The sequence below is a fragment of the Theropithecus gelada genome, chromosome 14 (genome assembly GCF_003255815.1).
Source record: "Theropithecus gelada isolate Dixy chromosome 14, Tgel_1.0, whole genome shotgun sequence".
Classification (NCBI taxonomy): Eukaryota; Metazoa; Chordata; class Mammalia; order Primates; family Cercopithecidae; genus Theropithecus; species Theropithecus gelada.
This window is the reverse complement of record NC_037682.1, coordinates 63,077,013-63,091,234: the sequence shown is the minus strand read 5'-3', so window position 1 is coordinate 63,091,234 and position 14,222 is coordinate 63,077,013. Positions and strand designations below refer to the sequence as shown.

The following is a 14,222-nucleotide window of genomic DNA, read 5'->3' as shown; positions in this document are numbered from 1 at the left end:
TATTATTCGCAGCTCCTAACCATTTATAACAACCTGAGACTGAGATCTATGGAATTCTAGAACCAAAAAGTCCTCTTTTACAAATAATGTAATCCATTCTCTCCCTAACTTTAGTTTTAGGTGATAAAAGAGACACCCAGAACAGGGAAGTAATTTTATTGAGATCACATAGTTCATGAATAGAATGGCAAAGAATTTTAGCCCACATTCCCTGACTTCTTGAACAGGACCCTTTTCACTGCTCCATCCAGTGAAAAATAATCTGTTCCCTCTTTCCCTACTCCAACCTCATTCAGCTTCTTGGGAAGAGAGAAGAGGTGACTGCCAAATCCTACATACCAATGCACAGGTTACCTTCCCTGGGCATGGAAACCCACAACTCCACTGGTAGCAGCCACTCACTCTTCATTGTGCTGGGCATTCCTGGCTTAGAAGACCAGCACACATGGATCTCTCTCCCCTTCTTTATTTCCTATCTTGTTGCTTTCCTTGGGAACAGCCTCATCATCTTCATCATCATCACTGAACGCACCCTCCATGAACCCATGTACCTTTTCCTCTGCGTGCTGGCTGTGGCTGACCTCATCCTTGGCCTGTGCCCAAGGCCCTAGCCATATCCTGGTTCTATGCTGGGGCAATATCCCTTGATGGCTGTGTTACCCAAATCTTCTTCATCCATGCTACCTTCATTGCAGAATCAGGAATTCTGTTGGTGATGGTACTTGACTGCTACGTGGCCATCTGTGACCCACTGCACTATACCACAATGCTCAGTCGTGCAACAATCATAAAGATTGGCTTGGCTGTGGTCCTGAGAAGCTTCTGTGTGATAATCACAGATGTGTTTCTGGCAAAGCGGCTGCCTTTCTGCCGTAACAATCTGCTGCCGCATACCTACTGTGAGCACATGGCTGTTGCCAAGTTTGCTTGTGCTGATATTCGTGTCAATGTTTGGTATGGCTTGTCTGTCCTTCTCTGTACTGTAGTGCTAGACGCCTTGCTCATCTTAGTGTCCTATAGCTTCATCCTCTATACAGTCTTCCACCTCCCCCCTCCCAAGGAGCTCGGCTAAAGGCTCTGGGCACGTGTGGCTCCCACCTCGGAGTCATTTCCATGTTCTACTTGCCTGGTATTTTTACTATAATTACCCAGCAGTTTGGGCACCATGTTCCTCTCCATACACACATTCTGCTGGCTAATGTCTGCATGTTGGCTCCTCCCACGCTGAACCCCATTATTTATGGGATCAAGACCAGACAGATTCAAGAGCGTGTGCTCAGTCTTTTGTACTCATAGAGGAAATGGTGCTAGATTTGACTAATCTGATGGTATGTTTATCACTATAGGGCTTCACATTTTTTTTTGCCTACTTTGTAGAGACTTATGAATTAAGATTCCACTGACTATGGATAAAGTGACTGACCATGACTTTGAAAATCCGATTATCATGTGACCTTGAAAAGTGTAGTGTTTAGGGAAGAACATGAGCTTTGGATCAGGATTAGGTTTGAATCCTGGCTTCCTTGATAACAGTGTGTTTGACCTTGGGTAAGTTACTTATTCTCTCAGAGACCCTTCCTGGCACATCCTTAGGGTGCCAGAAAAAGGACTATCAAAACCGAAGTAACCAAATTAAACCATAAGAAAACTTTACTTACTAGGGCATTACAGTTAAAACACTTAGATAGATTCTATCTTAATGTAATCATATACATATATTGGATATCATTTGAACTATATTTTATTTTAAATTAGATATGGGAGGGTGTCATAATCATTGCATTTATTGATTGTCTTGATTGTACCTTTATCATAGGCCTATGATAAAAATAAATAAAATAAAGTATGAACAGGACCTTGAATATACATGAGACAAAATAAGCAGAGGATACATTTTAAATTTTCTTCCTTTTCCACTTTACTGACTTTGTCTTTAAAATTGCAGTATAATATCTATTTTTCCTAATTCAAAAGGAAGTTGTAGAATCAAAAGAGATTAGAAAATTCAACTAGTTTGTTTGAATTTTAAAGGACAATATTAATGAGAATCAGAATTAGTGCTGATAGAGTCTTTCCTCATTTCTCAGGAGAACTTTTATGTGGCAAGCAAGGGTGTACCTGGATTACTTGTTAGTGACTATTGGTGGGCGTAAAAGTTGAGATTCTTTGAAATCTCTACCACTTGATTTATTTTGGTGGAGATCAAGGGAAGTATATCATCTGTATAATGTATATCTCCAAGTACAAAGGTAATCTGATATCCCAAGGTATTCAGATTTTGAGAATTGAGATTTAGGTTGATGTCATTATGACAGTCTCTTCTCACTGGTATATCAATGAAAGGGAGCAAACCATCATTTATACTGGTCAGCTCTAAGGCAGAAACACAGAGAAGCAGAAAAGCTGATTTTATAATCTACCCTTCTTTTTCTTCATTTTCTCCATGAACCTAGCAAATACAAGCCCACCATTCCCCAGTACATCCTCATTTGCACACACATTAATTCTCTTCCATGTTCCTGCTCCAGTTTATTACCCAAGGAACTGGTTGACTTTGTCATTTATTTTGATTTAGCTTTGTAATGTTGTCATCTGAGGATTTAGGACCTGGGTCTTTTCTGTTCTTTTTATCTTTTCTTCATAGGATTCTTTTCTGTCCTATGTTAAAAGACAGACCATTACTCATCCTTAGAAGCAACTCTTTGATCAATAAAGTCTTTTCAAAGTCACTGACTTCTTTGTACAGTATCTGAATTTTTCATGAAATATTTAGTAGATATGGTGCTGAGGGCAAACTGAGACTCTATTTTAGTTAAGGAATCAGAGTTCCTGGAATGCTAGGGCTCTTTCACAGTATACTGTGATTCAAGTTTAGAGCTTTATTGTTCCAACCTTAAAAACTTAAAGTATGCTGTCACCAGGTGATGCTGTTACCTCAGTCCTGGCTTTCATATCAATGAGGGTTCAACTGATTGAACCCTACTATAAAGACACATGCACACGTATGTTTATTGTGGCACTATTCACAATAGCAAAGACTTGGAACCAACCCAAATGTCCATCAATGATAGACTGGATAAAGAAAACGTGGCACATATACACCATGGAATACTATGCAGTCATAAAAAAGGATGTGTTCATATCCTTTGCAGGGATATGGATGAAGCTGGAAACCATCATTCTCAGTAGACTAGCACAAGGACAGAAAATCAAACACCTGCATGTTCTCACTCATAGGTGGGAATTGAACAATGAAAACACTTGGACACAGGGCAGGGAACATCACACACCAGGGCCTTTTAGGGTGTGGAGGCTGGGGAAGGGATAGCATTAGGAGACATACATAATGTAGATGACAGGTTGATGGTTGCAGCAAACTACCATGGCACGTGTATACCTGTGTAACAAACCTGCACGTTCTGCACATGTACCCTAGAACGTAAAGTATAATAGAATAAAAAAAATGAAGTTAGGCATAAAATAATGGGTACTGTAGTTACATAGGATTCAAAATATCAAAATAAATCGAGTTGTATATGTGAGGATAGTGGTTACCTTCGTGGGCTGTGACTTGAAGGGAGCTCATCTGGATCTGCTGGGGTGCTGGGAATGTTCTGGTTCTGTATGGGTTCTATTACAGGATACCATTCAACTTTTTACAAAAGGAATCATTGATGTGAATGCTATGTGCACTTTTCTGAATGCACATATATGTCAATAAAAAATGTAAAAAACTACACATTCCTGATCATTAAGAACAGGAGCCCCAACCCCCTGGCCGTGGACTGGTACAGGTCCATGGCTTGTTAGGAACCGGGCCACACAACAGGTGAGTAGCAGGTGAGCATTAGTCAGAAAACTTTGCCCAAGAAAGGCGCATTCCAGAGAGAAATATCATTAAAATTGGATATTCCAAGGGGCACAGGAGTTGGCCAGTTTTCTAGAAGAATACTGAAAGCATAGGGCAGCCCAGCCTTGACCTTGCAGGGACAGAGAGCTCCAGGAACTTTGATGTTATCACTCGTCACTTACTGAGAACATGGACAGAAGGTGCTTCAGGTCCGTGAGGGTCAGAGATGCAGAGGTCCACAGAGCTACCCCAACCCTAGGAGAACTTTGTATTTCAAAAGCAGGTGTTCCATCATGGTAAGGAGGTAATATCCCCTCGGGCAGCGATCAGAGCCCAGATGGCCTTCTATCACCACAGCGGCTATGATGGGGAAGGCTGTAATGGGGAAGTACAGAAGATTCTTGACCTGGGTCTTCAGTCCAAGATCAAATATTTCAAATGGAGAAGAGGGGGCAGCCCAGGCAGGAAAAAAACGTGCAATGTTAAAGACACGTTACTATTAATCATATTCAGAGTTATCAAGTATTTCAGGATTAAGGAACGAGGACTGAATGAGATAGACTGAGACACGGTTTTTTAAATTTTATTTTTTACTTTTAGGAAGTCTTTTTGCAAACCATACAAGATATAATAGAGATCTCATCAAAGATGACACCCTAGAGATGGAGAGGAGAAAACAAAACTTAAGTCCCATAAAGAAGGCAGAAACACGTTTTTGGTTGATCAAGATGAGTTCGGGCCAAATATAAGGAGGGAATCACAAAGCCATCTGGGGCAGGAATGTTGATGAAGAAGTGACTTCCCTGCTAAAGCTCGCTTGCTGGGATCCAGATGCCTCTGCAGAGAGAAAGGTGGTTCAGAGTTCATGGGGAAAATAGGCAGGGTTTGTGGCTGAGAAGTGGTGCCAATGGGGAGAATGGCAGTGTCCAGAGAAAGCCATCAATAGTCAGTGGATCCTTGTCATCCAATATTCAGTGGACAGAGGGTTAGAGGGGCTGTGTTTCTTCCTCCGTCATTGAAACCAGGACTGAAGAAGGGCCGCAGAGGTCCTGTAAAGGCACATTCAGAGAAGGAGTAGATGAGGGAGCCATGGTCAGTGATGTTGTAGAAGGAGACCATGCCGGCCTCATAGTCCAGGAAAATCCCAATTTGGCATGGAGGCACCTGAAGGTGGAGGGGAGTCTGGGGGTAGGTGCCAGCCTCATATATTTGTTTGTTCCACAACCAAATTGTCCAGAAGCCACTCTTGGAACTAAGCAAAAAGTGCCCCTTCCTGCGCACAGAGTCTCTGCAGACACCCAGGTCCCAGGCCTCCTTTCCTGTCACATCTACCTCCCAGTAATGTTTTCCAGAGTGGAAGTGCTGGGCACCCAGGACCATAGGATAACTATCAAATCTCTCTTCATTTCCAGGTATGCTCTGCTGGGTGTCTCCAAGCCTCACTTGTCTCCGATCTTCTGAAAGTATGAGCCATGGATTGGCTGTGTCTGGATCCAGAGTGATGTGGACTGCAGAGAGAGGACCATAGTCATGTCTTGCATGGGGGGAGTCACTAACTCTGTGCCTGTGGTGGGGGGATTTTGGGCAAGCATGAGGGGTCAACCTCCCTGTGTGAGGAAATGACCATCAGCCAGTTCTTGCCTTGGTCCTGACCTTTGAAGAAACCATCTTCTTTACCTCCATCTCTGCTCCCCCTGCTCTGACCTTCCATCTCTCCTCCAAGTTGCCATCCAGGCTCCCTGACCCTGGGATCTACTCTGCACCCCCATTATCCCCCGCAAAATTCCTAGAGCTTGCCTCACCTGCACATGTCCTCAGCATCTTCTTCAGCCCTGGCACATGGCACACACTCCTGAGTTCTGGAGAGGCAATATCCAGGCCCTTCAGGTTCCAGGACTCACTCCTGGGGGAAAGAGACTTTGAGACTCCTGTCTCTTACTCCTATCCCAAACCCTAACACTATGACCTCCATTGTGGAGGACTCTGATAATTTAATTCAACTCAAATTTACAAACACTTCTGGTGTTCAAGTCTTCAGGGGTGGGTGTGAGAGGCAAACAATGCAGGATTTAGTTTCTACTCAGGAGTTCCTGGTTATAGGGCTCTGCAGCATGTGGACAGTCTGTCTCTCCTCTCTAAGCCTGAGGTCGCCTGGCAAATGCATTCAATTTCATTTTATAGGCAATCCATCTGAGACAGGCTGAATCACTTCTGCAAGGAACCTCAAGGAGTCTTGCCCACACTGTGGGTCTGACTCATGGCTCTTTTTGGGAGGTAACTTGTTAGATTCCACTGAGAAAAGGAGTTCCAGCCGGCCATGCTCCAGTAGTCTGAATTCTGGAAAGACCCAGAACTTCCCAGGATTTCCCTGTTTGGCAGGGCTTTACTGTGTGAAGATGTTACGATCCAACTACTGTGGGCAATCACCAACTAAGATGTCCACTTATTAGCTTTCTGAGACCAGAAAATATTTTATAGACAATGAAGTCTTTGAGAATAGGAAGCCAGATGGGGAAAACTTCAGTGCATGTATTTCTAATTCAATAACCTTTGTCATAGGCATATATGCTTTCTGCTGGCCCCTCTTCTAAAAAAGAAAACTCCTCCTTACCTTTCCAGGACAATTATCACCTCCTGAGGAGAAAAGAGACACAGAGTAAGTTCTGGATTGCTGGATTGCCACTGAGACATTAGCCCTGTGGGTGATGTGATGCATCTGTGGTCCCTGGGGAACTGTTCCTTTCCTTCCTCTGGTCCAAAGCCCCAAAGATGATTCTGACCAGCTTGAAGCAGAAAGGATGTGTGGATGCTTGTGAGGTAACCAGAAGCCCAGCATGGATGTGACCTACAGCTGGGGAAGGATTATCAGTTTGAGGACTCTGACTCAAAGACTAGATTTTTTTCCCCCAGGGGAGAAAGAAAGGAGGGCAGAGAGGACACATAGCCCAGCTTGGCTTAAGCCCAATCACAGGCAGAGAATGGCCAAGTTCAGGTGTCTAGAAACTGCTCTGTTCCAGCTAGCATTGCTTGGGAAGGAAAGGTTGGTTAGTTAAAGTTCCCTTGGGTACTTAATGTTGCCCCTTCCTGTATGTGAAACCAAATCACTGAAAATATTTTTGTTATAGGGATTGGGAGCCATTACATGGGAGCTAGCAGGATCCTAGACTCAGTTAAAAGTATGTTAGAAAGCGTGGTTCATGGCCAGGCATGGTGGCTCACACCTGTAATCCCAGCACTTTGGGAGGCTGAGGTGGGCAGATCACCTGAGGTTGGGAGTTCAAGACCAGCCTGACCAACATGGAGAAACCCCATCTCTACTAGGGATGCAAAATTAGCCAGGTGTGGTGATGTAAGGCTGAGGCAGGAGAATCGCTTGAACCCGGGAGGTGGAGGTTGCAGTGAGGCAAGATCGCGCCATTGTACTCCAGACCGGGCAACAAGAGTGAAACTCCATCTCAAAATAAATAAATAAATAAATAAATAAATAAATAAATAAATAAATAAATAAGAAAGCCTGGTTTGGGCAGAAGAGAGCCTGTCAAGTCAACCCAATACAATTAGGTTTTCTGCACACACCAGAAAGCAATGGCTCATGACCACGCTGAGTCACAGTGAACAGGGGTGAGGAAAGAACTGTAGAATGTTAGAACAGAAGGGACTTGTGAGACGATCTAGTCCATCATTTCGTACAGTGAGGCAAACATATCATTGGTGGATACAAGATGATTCTAAGTGCAACATACATTGATTTTTAAAAAGGTCCTATACTTATTTTCATCTTTACTTTGTGCCTTGAATGCAAACCATTCATGGGTTTGAATTCTACTTTATTTAAGAACATTCCAGGGACCAGGTGTCCATTTATTCGAATGGCAGTTCCAGATAGCTCTGGTCTTTTTCAGTTATTCCCCGAATAGTAGAAGGGAACCCCTCCCTGTCTCACCTGCAGCAGTTCCAGTGCTGAGCCCTGGCGCCTTCTCTCTAGCTCTGAGATGAGCTCCTGCAGGGCCTGGCTCTGTAGGGCCAGTTCGGCCTCTTTCTCCCCTAGGATTCTCAGCTGCTCCCTCTCATCCTTCTCCAGCTCCTGCAGCTGCCTCTGTTCTTCTTCAACCAGGAAGTTTTTTTGCTGCACAAACTCTGCGTGAATCCTAGATTTCTGTGTCTCCACCGTTTTCTGTAGTGTCAAGGGAAAGAGAGAGGTGGTTTTTACGAAAAGCTCCCAAACTTTGGGAATGGAGGTATTGGTACCTATTCCTATCCCCCAAAGACTCCATTCTGGTGTTGTCTGGGAAAACACACACACACACACACACACACACACACACACACACACAAGCATGTGCACACACACACACACACAATTTTGCTTGGGAGGTAGGTGAAGTTTCTGGGACAGTGAGGGGAATGGACTTGGTGAGGGCATATTGTAGCTGGCCTACAACCACAGCTACACGGATATACGGCATTGGGGACTTTTTCCAACCTCTCTTCCAAACCCAGTCACCACTCAAATGTGCCCCTGTGTCTTCCTGTCTCAGTGAGTTACTGAGGAAAAAAACACCTGTTCCCACCTCCAACAACCTCACAAAGCCAGGCTTACACCACCACCTCCAAGTCCTGGGAAAGGGGGCTTGGGGACATTCTTTGCTTTTTGTCTCCTGTTAGTAACTGGAAGGTCACTCGATGACATGAGGGTCTGTTTTGTCACCACAACCCAACTCACACCCTACCTCAATCCCAAATGTTTCTTTTCTGGGATCTACTGGGGATGGGCTCCTTCCTCTCCCCTCTCATCCCCAACATGCTCCACGTCTCCTTGGAAATGATCAGTGCAGAACAAACATGGATTCTTCATTATATTTGGGACCAGAGATCTGGTCATGGTCAAGTAACCACCTGGTCAGATGGTTTCCTTAAGTCTATTCCTCACAGCCTTGTCATTTCCTGAAAGGCTTAGCTAGCAGTTGGGTTTCTCCTAGGATATTTGTCTCAGACATCCAGGTGCTGATGCCGTCACACCTCTGAGACTAGACTCAGAGGAGCTCAAAACCTTAGGGTATAGCTAGATCCTCTCAGTACCTTCTTCCAGGATTCTTGATCTTCAGGCCTGATGGCGAGCTCCCCTTTGAACCTGCATCATTTTTATTCCCATCTATCTGTAAACCTAGAGAGCAGCTGCTTTCTGGAGAGTGAGACGGACCAACTCTATCACAGCTCAGACAGGCACAGCTACAGTTAAGGCTGTGAGTTGAGGACCCTGGACCCTGCCCAACCTTCTAGCCTAAGATCCCCTTCAGGATGTCATTCTTGCCTTCCAGTCTGCTCTCTTCATTGCAATTTCCACTTCCAACTTCTCAGCCAACTCCTGCTTTCTTCTCAGTTCCCCTAATGCCACCTGGAGCTTCTCCTGCAGAGAAAGACAGCATATTAGTCCCCATGCAAACCAAGTAATAGGGTGGGGTAATCCTCGCAGCATTTTCTCATGCATATCTCCTATGCCTGGAGAATGAGGTTGGGTTTAGCTTATAATTCTCCTTCTACATTAGACATGGAGAGAGGTAAACTCCTTTCTCTAACCCCTCCAATCCAGAGGTGGTCCTCTCCCATTCCCTGCTCTGAAAGCAAAGCACTCACCAGGGCCCATCTTCTTTCCTCCTGTTTGTGTCTCTAAGGCCTCACCTGGTACTCCTGTGCAGCCTCCTCAAGAGGGACCATGGCGTGGTCACGGTGTTTCCGAGATTGGGCACACACCCAGCAAAGGGCCTTCCCATCTTTCTCACAGAACAGGTGAAGTCTCTCTCCATGCACTGCACACTGTTCCTCCTGTGCACCCTCTCTGGCTTCCTGGCTGATTTCTCTAAGGTTGTCCACCATGTTGGCTAGTTGTCGATTGGGGCGGAGATTCCTGAGCAGAAAGTGCTGCCGGCACACAGGACAGACGCTGCCCCCATCTTTCCCAACCTGAGAGATGCATTCCTGGCAGAAGCTGTGGCCACACTCGATGCTCACAGGCTCCATGAAGGGGTCCAGGCAGATAGGGCACGTGACCTCCTCCCACATCATTGTCAAGCGTGCTGCTGAAGCCATTGTCAAGCGTACTGTTAAGCCCTTTAGTAGGGCTGGTTGGGAGGAAAAAGAAAGGGAAAAGAAAATATGAGAAAGTCTGTGTAAGAAAAACAAAAAGTCAACATAATCCCTATCAAAATACCAATGACATTCTTCACAAAAATAGGAAAAAACAATCCTAAAATTTATATGGAATTACAAAAGACTCAGAATAGCCAAAGCTATCCTGAGCAAAAAGAACAAAACTGGAGGAATCACATCATCTGATGTCAAATTATACTGTAGAGCAAAAGTAACCCAAACAGCATGGTACTGGCATAAAAACAGACACATAGACCAGTAGAATAAAGAACCCAGAACAAATCCGTACATCCACAGTGAGCTCATTTTCAACAAAGGTACCAAGAACATGCAATGAGGAAAGGACAGTCTCTTCAAAAAATGCTGCTGGGAAAAGTGGATATCCACGTGCGGAAGAATGAAACTACACCCCTATATCTCACCATATACAGAAATCAAATCAAAATGGATTAAAGACTTAAATCTAAGGGCTCAAACTATTAAACTATTACAAGAAAACATTGGGAAAACTCTCCAGGACATTGGACTGGGCAAAGATTTCTTTCAAATACCCCATAAGCACAGGCAGCCAAAGCAAACTTGGACAAATGGGATCACATCATGTTGAAAAGGCGCTGCACAGCAAAGGAAACAATCCACAAAGTGAAGAGACAACCCACAGAATTGGAGTAAATATTTGCAAACTATCCATCTGACAAAAGGTGAATAACCAGAATATATAAGGAACTCAAACCACTCTATAGGAAAAAAAATAATAATCTGATTCAAAAATGGACAAAAGATCTGAATAGACATTTCTCAAAAGAAGACACACAAATGACAAACAGGCATATGAACAGTTGTTCAACATCATTATCGGAAAAATGCAAATCAAAACTACAATGAGATATAATCTCATCTCAGTTAAAATGCCTTTTATCCAAAAGACAGGCTATAACAAATGCTGGGGAGGGTGTGGAGAAAAGGGTACACTCACGCGCTATTGGTGGGAAGGTAAATTAGTACAATCACTACAGAGAACAGTTTGGAGGTTCTTCAAAAAACTGAAAATAGGGCTACCATATGATCCAGCAATCCCACTGCTAGTATATACCCCAAAGAAAGGAAATCAGTATATCAAAGAGATATCTACATTCCCACGTTTACTGCAGCATGTTTCACAATAGCCAAGATTTGGAAGCAATCTAAGTGTCCATCAACAGATAAATGGATAAAGAAAGTGTGGTACATATGCACAATGGAGTACTATTCAGTCATAAAATATAATGAGATCCTGTCATTCACAACAACATGAATGGAACTGGAGGTCATTATGTTAAGTGAAATAAGCTAGGCACCAAAAGACAAACATTGTATGTTCTCACTCATTTGTAGAAGCTAAAAATTAAAACAATTGAACTCATGGAGTTAGATAAAATAGAAAGATGGTTACCAGAGGCTGGGAAGAGTAGCAGGGAGGGTGTGTGTGTGTTGGGGAAGGTGGGATGGTTAATGAGTACAAAAGTGGAGTGAATTAGATCTAGTATTTGATAGCACGATAGAGTGACTATAGTCAATAATTTAATTGTACACTGAAAAATAAGAGTATAATTGCATAGTTTGTATCACAGATGATCAATGCTTGAGGTGATGGATGCCCTATTTACCCGGATGTGATTATGACACATTGTATACCTGTATCAAAATATTCCATATACCCCATAAATATACCTATTATGTGCCCACAAAAGTTAAAAATAAACTAAAAAAAGATGAAAAACAAAATGACACAAAGGAAAATAAAAATAAAAATAATGGGTCAGGCACGGCGGCTCATACCTGTAACCCCAGCACTTTGGGAGGCTGAGGTGGGTGGATCACCTTAGGCCAGGAGTTCAGTTCAAGACCAGCCTGACCAATATGGTAAAACTCCGTCTCTACGAAAAATACAAAAATTAGCTGGGAGTGGTGGTGGGCGCTTGTAATCCCAGCTACTCAGGAGGCTGAGGCAGGAGAATTGCTTAAACCTGGGAGGCAGAGGTTACAGGGAGCCGAGATTCTGCCATTGCACTCCAGCCTGGGCAACAGAGTGAGACTTCCTCTCAATAAATAAATAAATAAATAAATAAATAAATAAATAAAAGGCATAAAATTAATGGCAAAACAATTAATGTCAAAAACAGTAATTACTTTTACACCGATCAAATAGTTTGTTGAGTAAGTTTATTCTTGTTCTGAATAACAAGAACTCCTCCATTGTTTGGTCCATTGATCCAGTGAGACAGAAGGAGACACTGAGTCCCTAAAAGAGGGAGTGAAAATTGGCAAGAACCTCATAAAGCTGTTGACAGTTCTACTCTCATCATGTCCATTCCTGCTTAAACCCTCAGTGCTCATTCATCTCCTGTCTGGTACCAACAGGCCTCCATGCTGCTGAGAAATTATAGCTACTTTTTACCATGTACCTTCCATGTGCCAGACATACTTCATGCTTTGAATATATCTTCATTAATACTTCCTATAACGGCAGAAGTCAGGTGTATATAGGTATGTAAGTGTATACGTATATACAGAAGCATGTGTATATGTATGTATACACACAGAGCAACAGGAACTGTGGCCAGCACTCCCTGGGCTCTTTTCTCAGCTGCTCCAAACTTAGTTTAGTTCCTGACAACACTTATTCTAGGGCAAAGAATAATTTTGAAGGCCTATACATTTCTGGTTGAACACCCTAAACAGCCTTCCCCTCTCACCTCTGGAGGACTTTTGGACCTGGGAATCTCCAGAATTGCAGACCTCCCCGACATGAGCTCCCTACCGTCCTGGCTAGGCTGTAGTCCTGGCTCTCCCAGCCGCAGCACCCAGCGTTCATCCCAGGTCACGTGCCAGCATCGGGGCAGCCGGGCCCCTTCCCCTTCTGGGTAACTCGGCAGTCACGTCCACAACCCAGCCTCCTCCCAGGTAGGGGGCAGCCGGGTCCTTTCCCCTTCTGGGTAACTCAGCAGTCATGTCCACACCCCAGCCTCCTCCCAGGTAGGGGGCCAGCGCCGGAAGCACAGCTGGTCTTGGGTTGAGGGATCCCCGGTGGGAGAAGGGGCAAATGGGACCGGCTCAAGGATGGAGACTGGTTGAAGGGGCTGGGCAACCCTGGGGCAGGGGAGAGAGGTCCCCTAGGAGGGCAGGGGTCCCTTGATCTAGTGGGGTTCACTCACCTTTACAGGGGACTCAACGCTGGTAGCCAGCTCCCTATTTCACTTTCAGTTTCCGCTCAGAGGCAAGTCTGAGAGGAAAGGGGAGGGAGGAGAAGGAGCCGTGGGAGGAGTGAGGGAGGAGCAGTGGGAGGAGCAGAGCCTTGAAAGCCTTGTGTGGAGAAATGCGGCTGAGAAGCAAGAGAGGTGGGAGGAGAGAAGGTAGAGAGGTGAGAGGAGAGAAGTCAGAGTTGGACTGGGGGAGGCTTCAGAGGCTCTGGACGCCCAGGGGGCTTCTCTGAGACTGGTAAGGAGTGGAAACTCAGTAGCCCGTGGTCCTGGGTGCGCGCTCCCTCCCATGTCTTCATTATCCGGTTTGGTAAAATATCTACATGACGGGGGAGTCCGGGCTACTTTCTTTGACACTGGTCATCACCCCACACCTAGATGCTATGTCCATGTCTGGAAGCTGCTTTTAAGGAAGTTTTTGATGCAGAGGAGTGGCCGGTGCTCTTCCTCGCGTGCCACCATCTGCTTACTTCCAGAAGCTAATTATTTTCATGTGACTGATGTGACTAATATATTTTTAACACTTGCAGGTGAGTGATTTATTTCACATGACCCCAAGGTAAGTGTCCCACCAGTGAGTGGTGAGAAGGGAATTGACATTTGACAACCAACTGTGTTCTTGTCACTGAGCTAGGGACATTCTCAGGTTATATTATTTTTATTTTTAATCGTAAAACATACAGAATATAAAATTTACCAAAGTAATTTTTTAATTTTCAATTTTGTGTGTCTATAGTAGGTGTATATATTTATGGGGTACATGAGATATTTTGATGCAGGTAGAGCATACAATCCGTAATAATCACATCAGGGTAAGTGGGGTATCTGTCCATCACCTCAAGCATTTATCATTTGTGTTATATACAATCCAATTACATGCTTTTAGTTATTTTAAAATGATAAATTATTGACTCTGTTCATCTTGTTATGCTATAAAACACTAGATCTTATTCATTCTATGTCATATATTTTTGAACCCATTAATC

The 14,222-nt window shown here is 44.1% G+C and overlaps 1 protein-coding gene and 1 pseudogene across 1 annotated transcript; one reads left to right on the top strand and one right to left on the bottom strand.

Annotated features, from left to right (window-relative positions):
• Positions 1-365: 365 nt before the first annotated feature.
• On the top strand, positions 366-1,296 carry LOC112605917 (annotated as a pseudogene).
• Positions 1,297-4,417: 3,121 nt separating this feature from the next.
• On the bottom strand, positions 4,418-13,258 carry TRIM21 (tripartite motif containing 21). Its single transcript, XM_025357040.1, has 7 exons — positions 13,192-13,258; positions 9,530-9,969; positions 9,162-9,257; positions 7,794-8,024; positions 6,462-6,484; positions 5,653-5,753; positions 4,418-5,358 (listed from the first exon to the last, which is right to left on the bottom strand). Exons 2-7 carry the CDS (start codon positions 9,935-9,937, stop codon positions 4,811-4,813), a joined length of 1,407 nt encoding a protein of 468 aa, XP_025212825.1. The 5' UTR covers positions 9,938-9,969; positions 13,192-13,258; the 3' UTR covers positions 4,418-4,810.
• Positions 13,259-14,222: the final 964 nt, after the last annotated feature.

Coding starts and splice junctions, on each gene's coding strand:
- TRIM21 (XM_025357040.1), bottom strand. CDS start 9,937: ATGGCTTCAGCAGCACGCTTGACAATGATGTGGGAGGAGGTCACGTGC. Junction 6,485..7,793: donor CAGCACTGGAACTGCTGCAG/GTGAGACAGGGA, acceptor TTTTCTCCTCAG/GAGGTGATAATTGTCCTGGA. Junction 5,359..5,652: donor GATGCTGAGGACATGTGCAG/GTGAGGCAAGCT, acceptor CTCTCTCTGCAG/TCCACATCACTCTGGATCCA.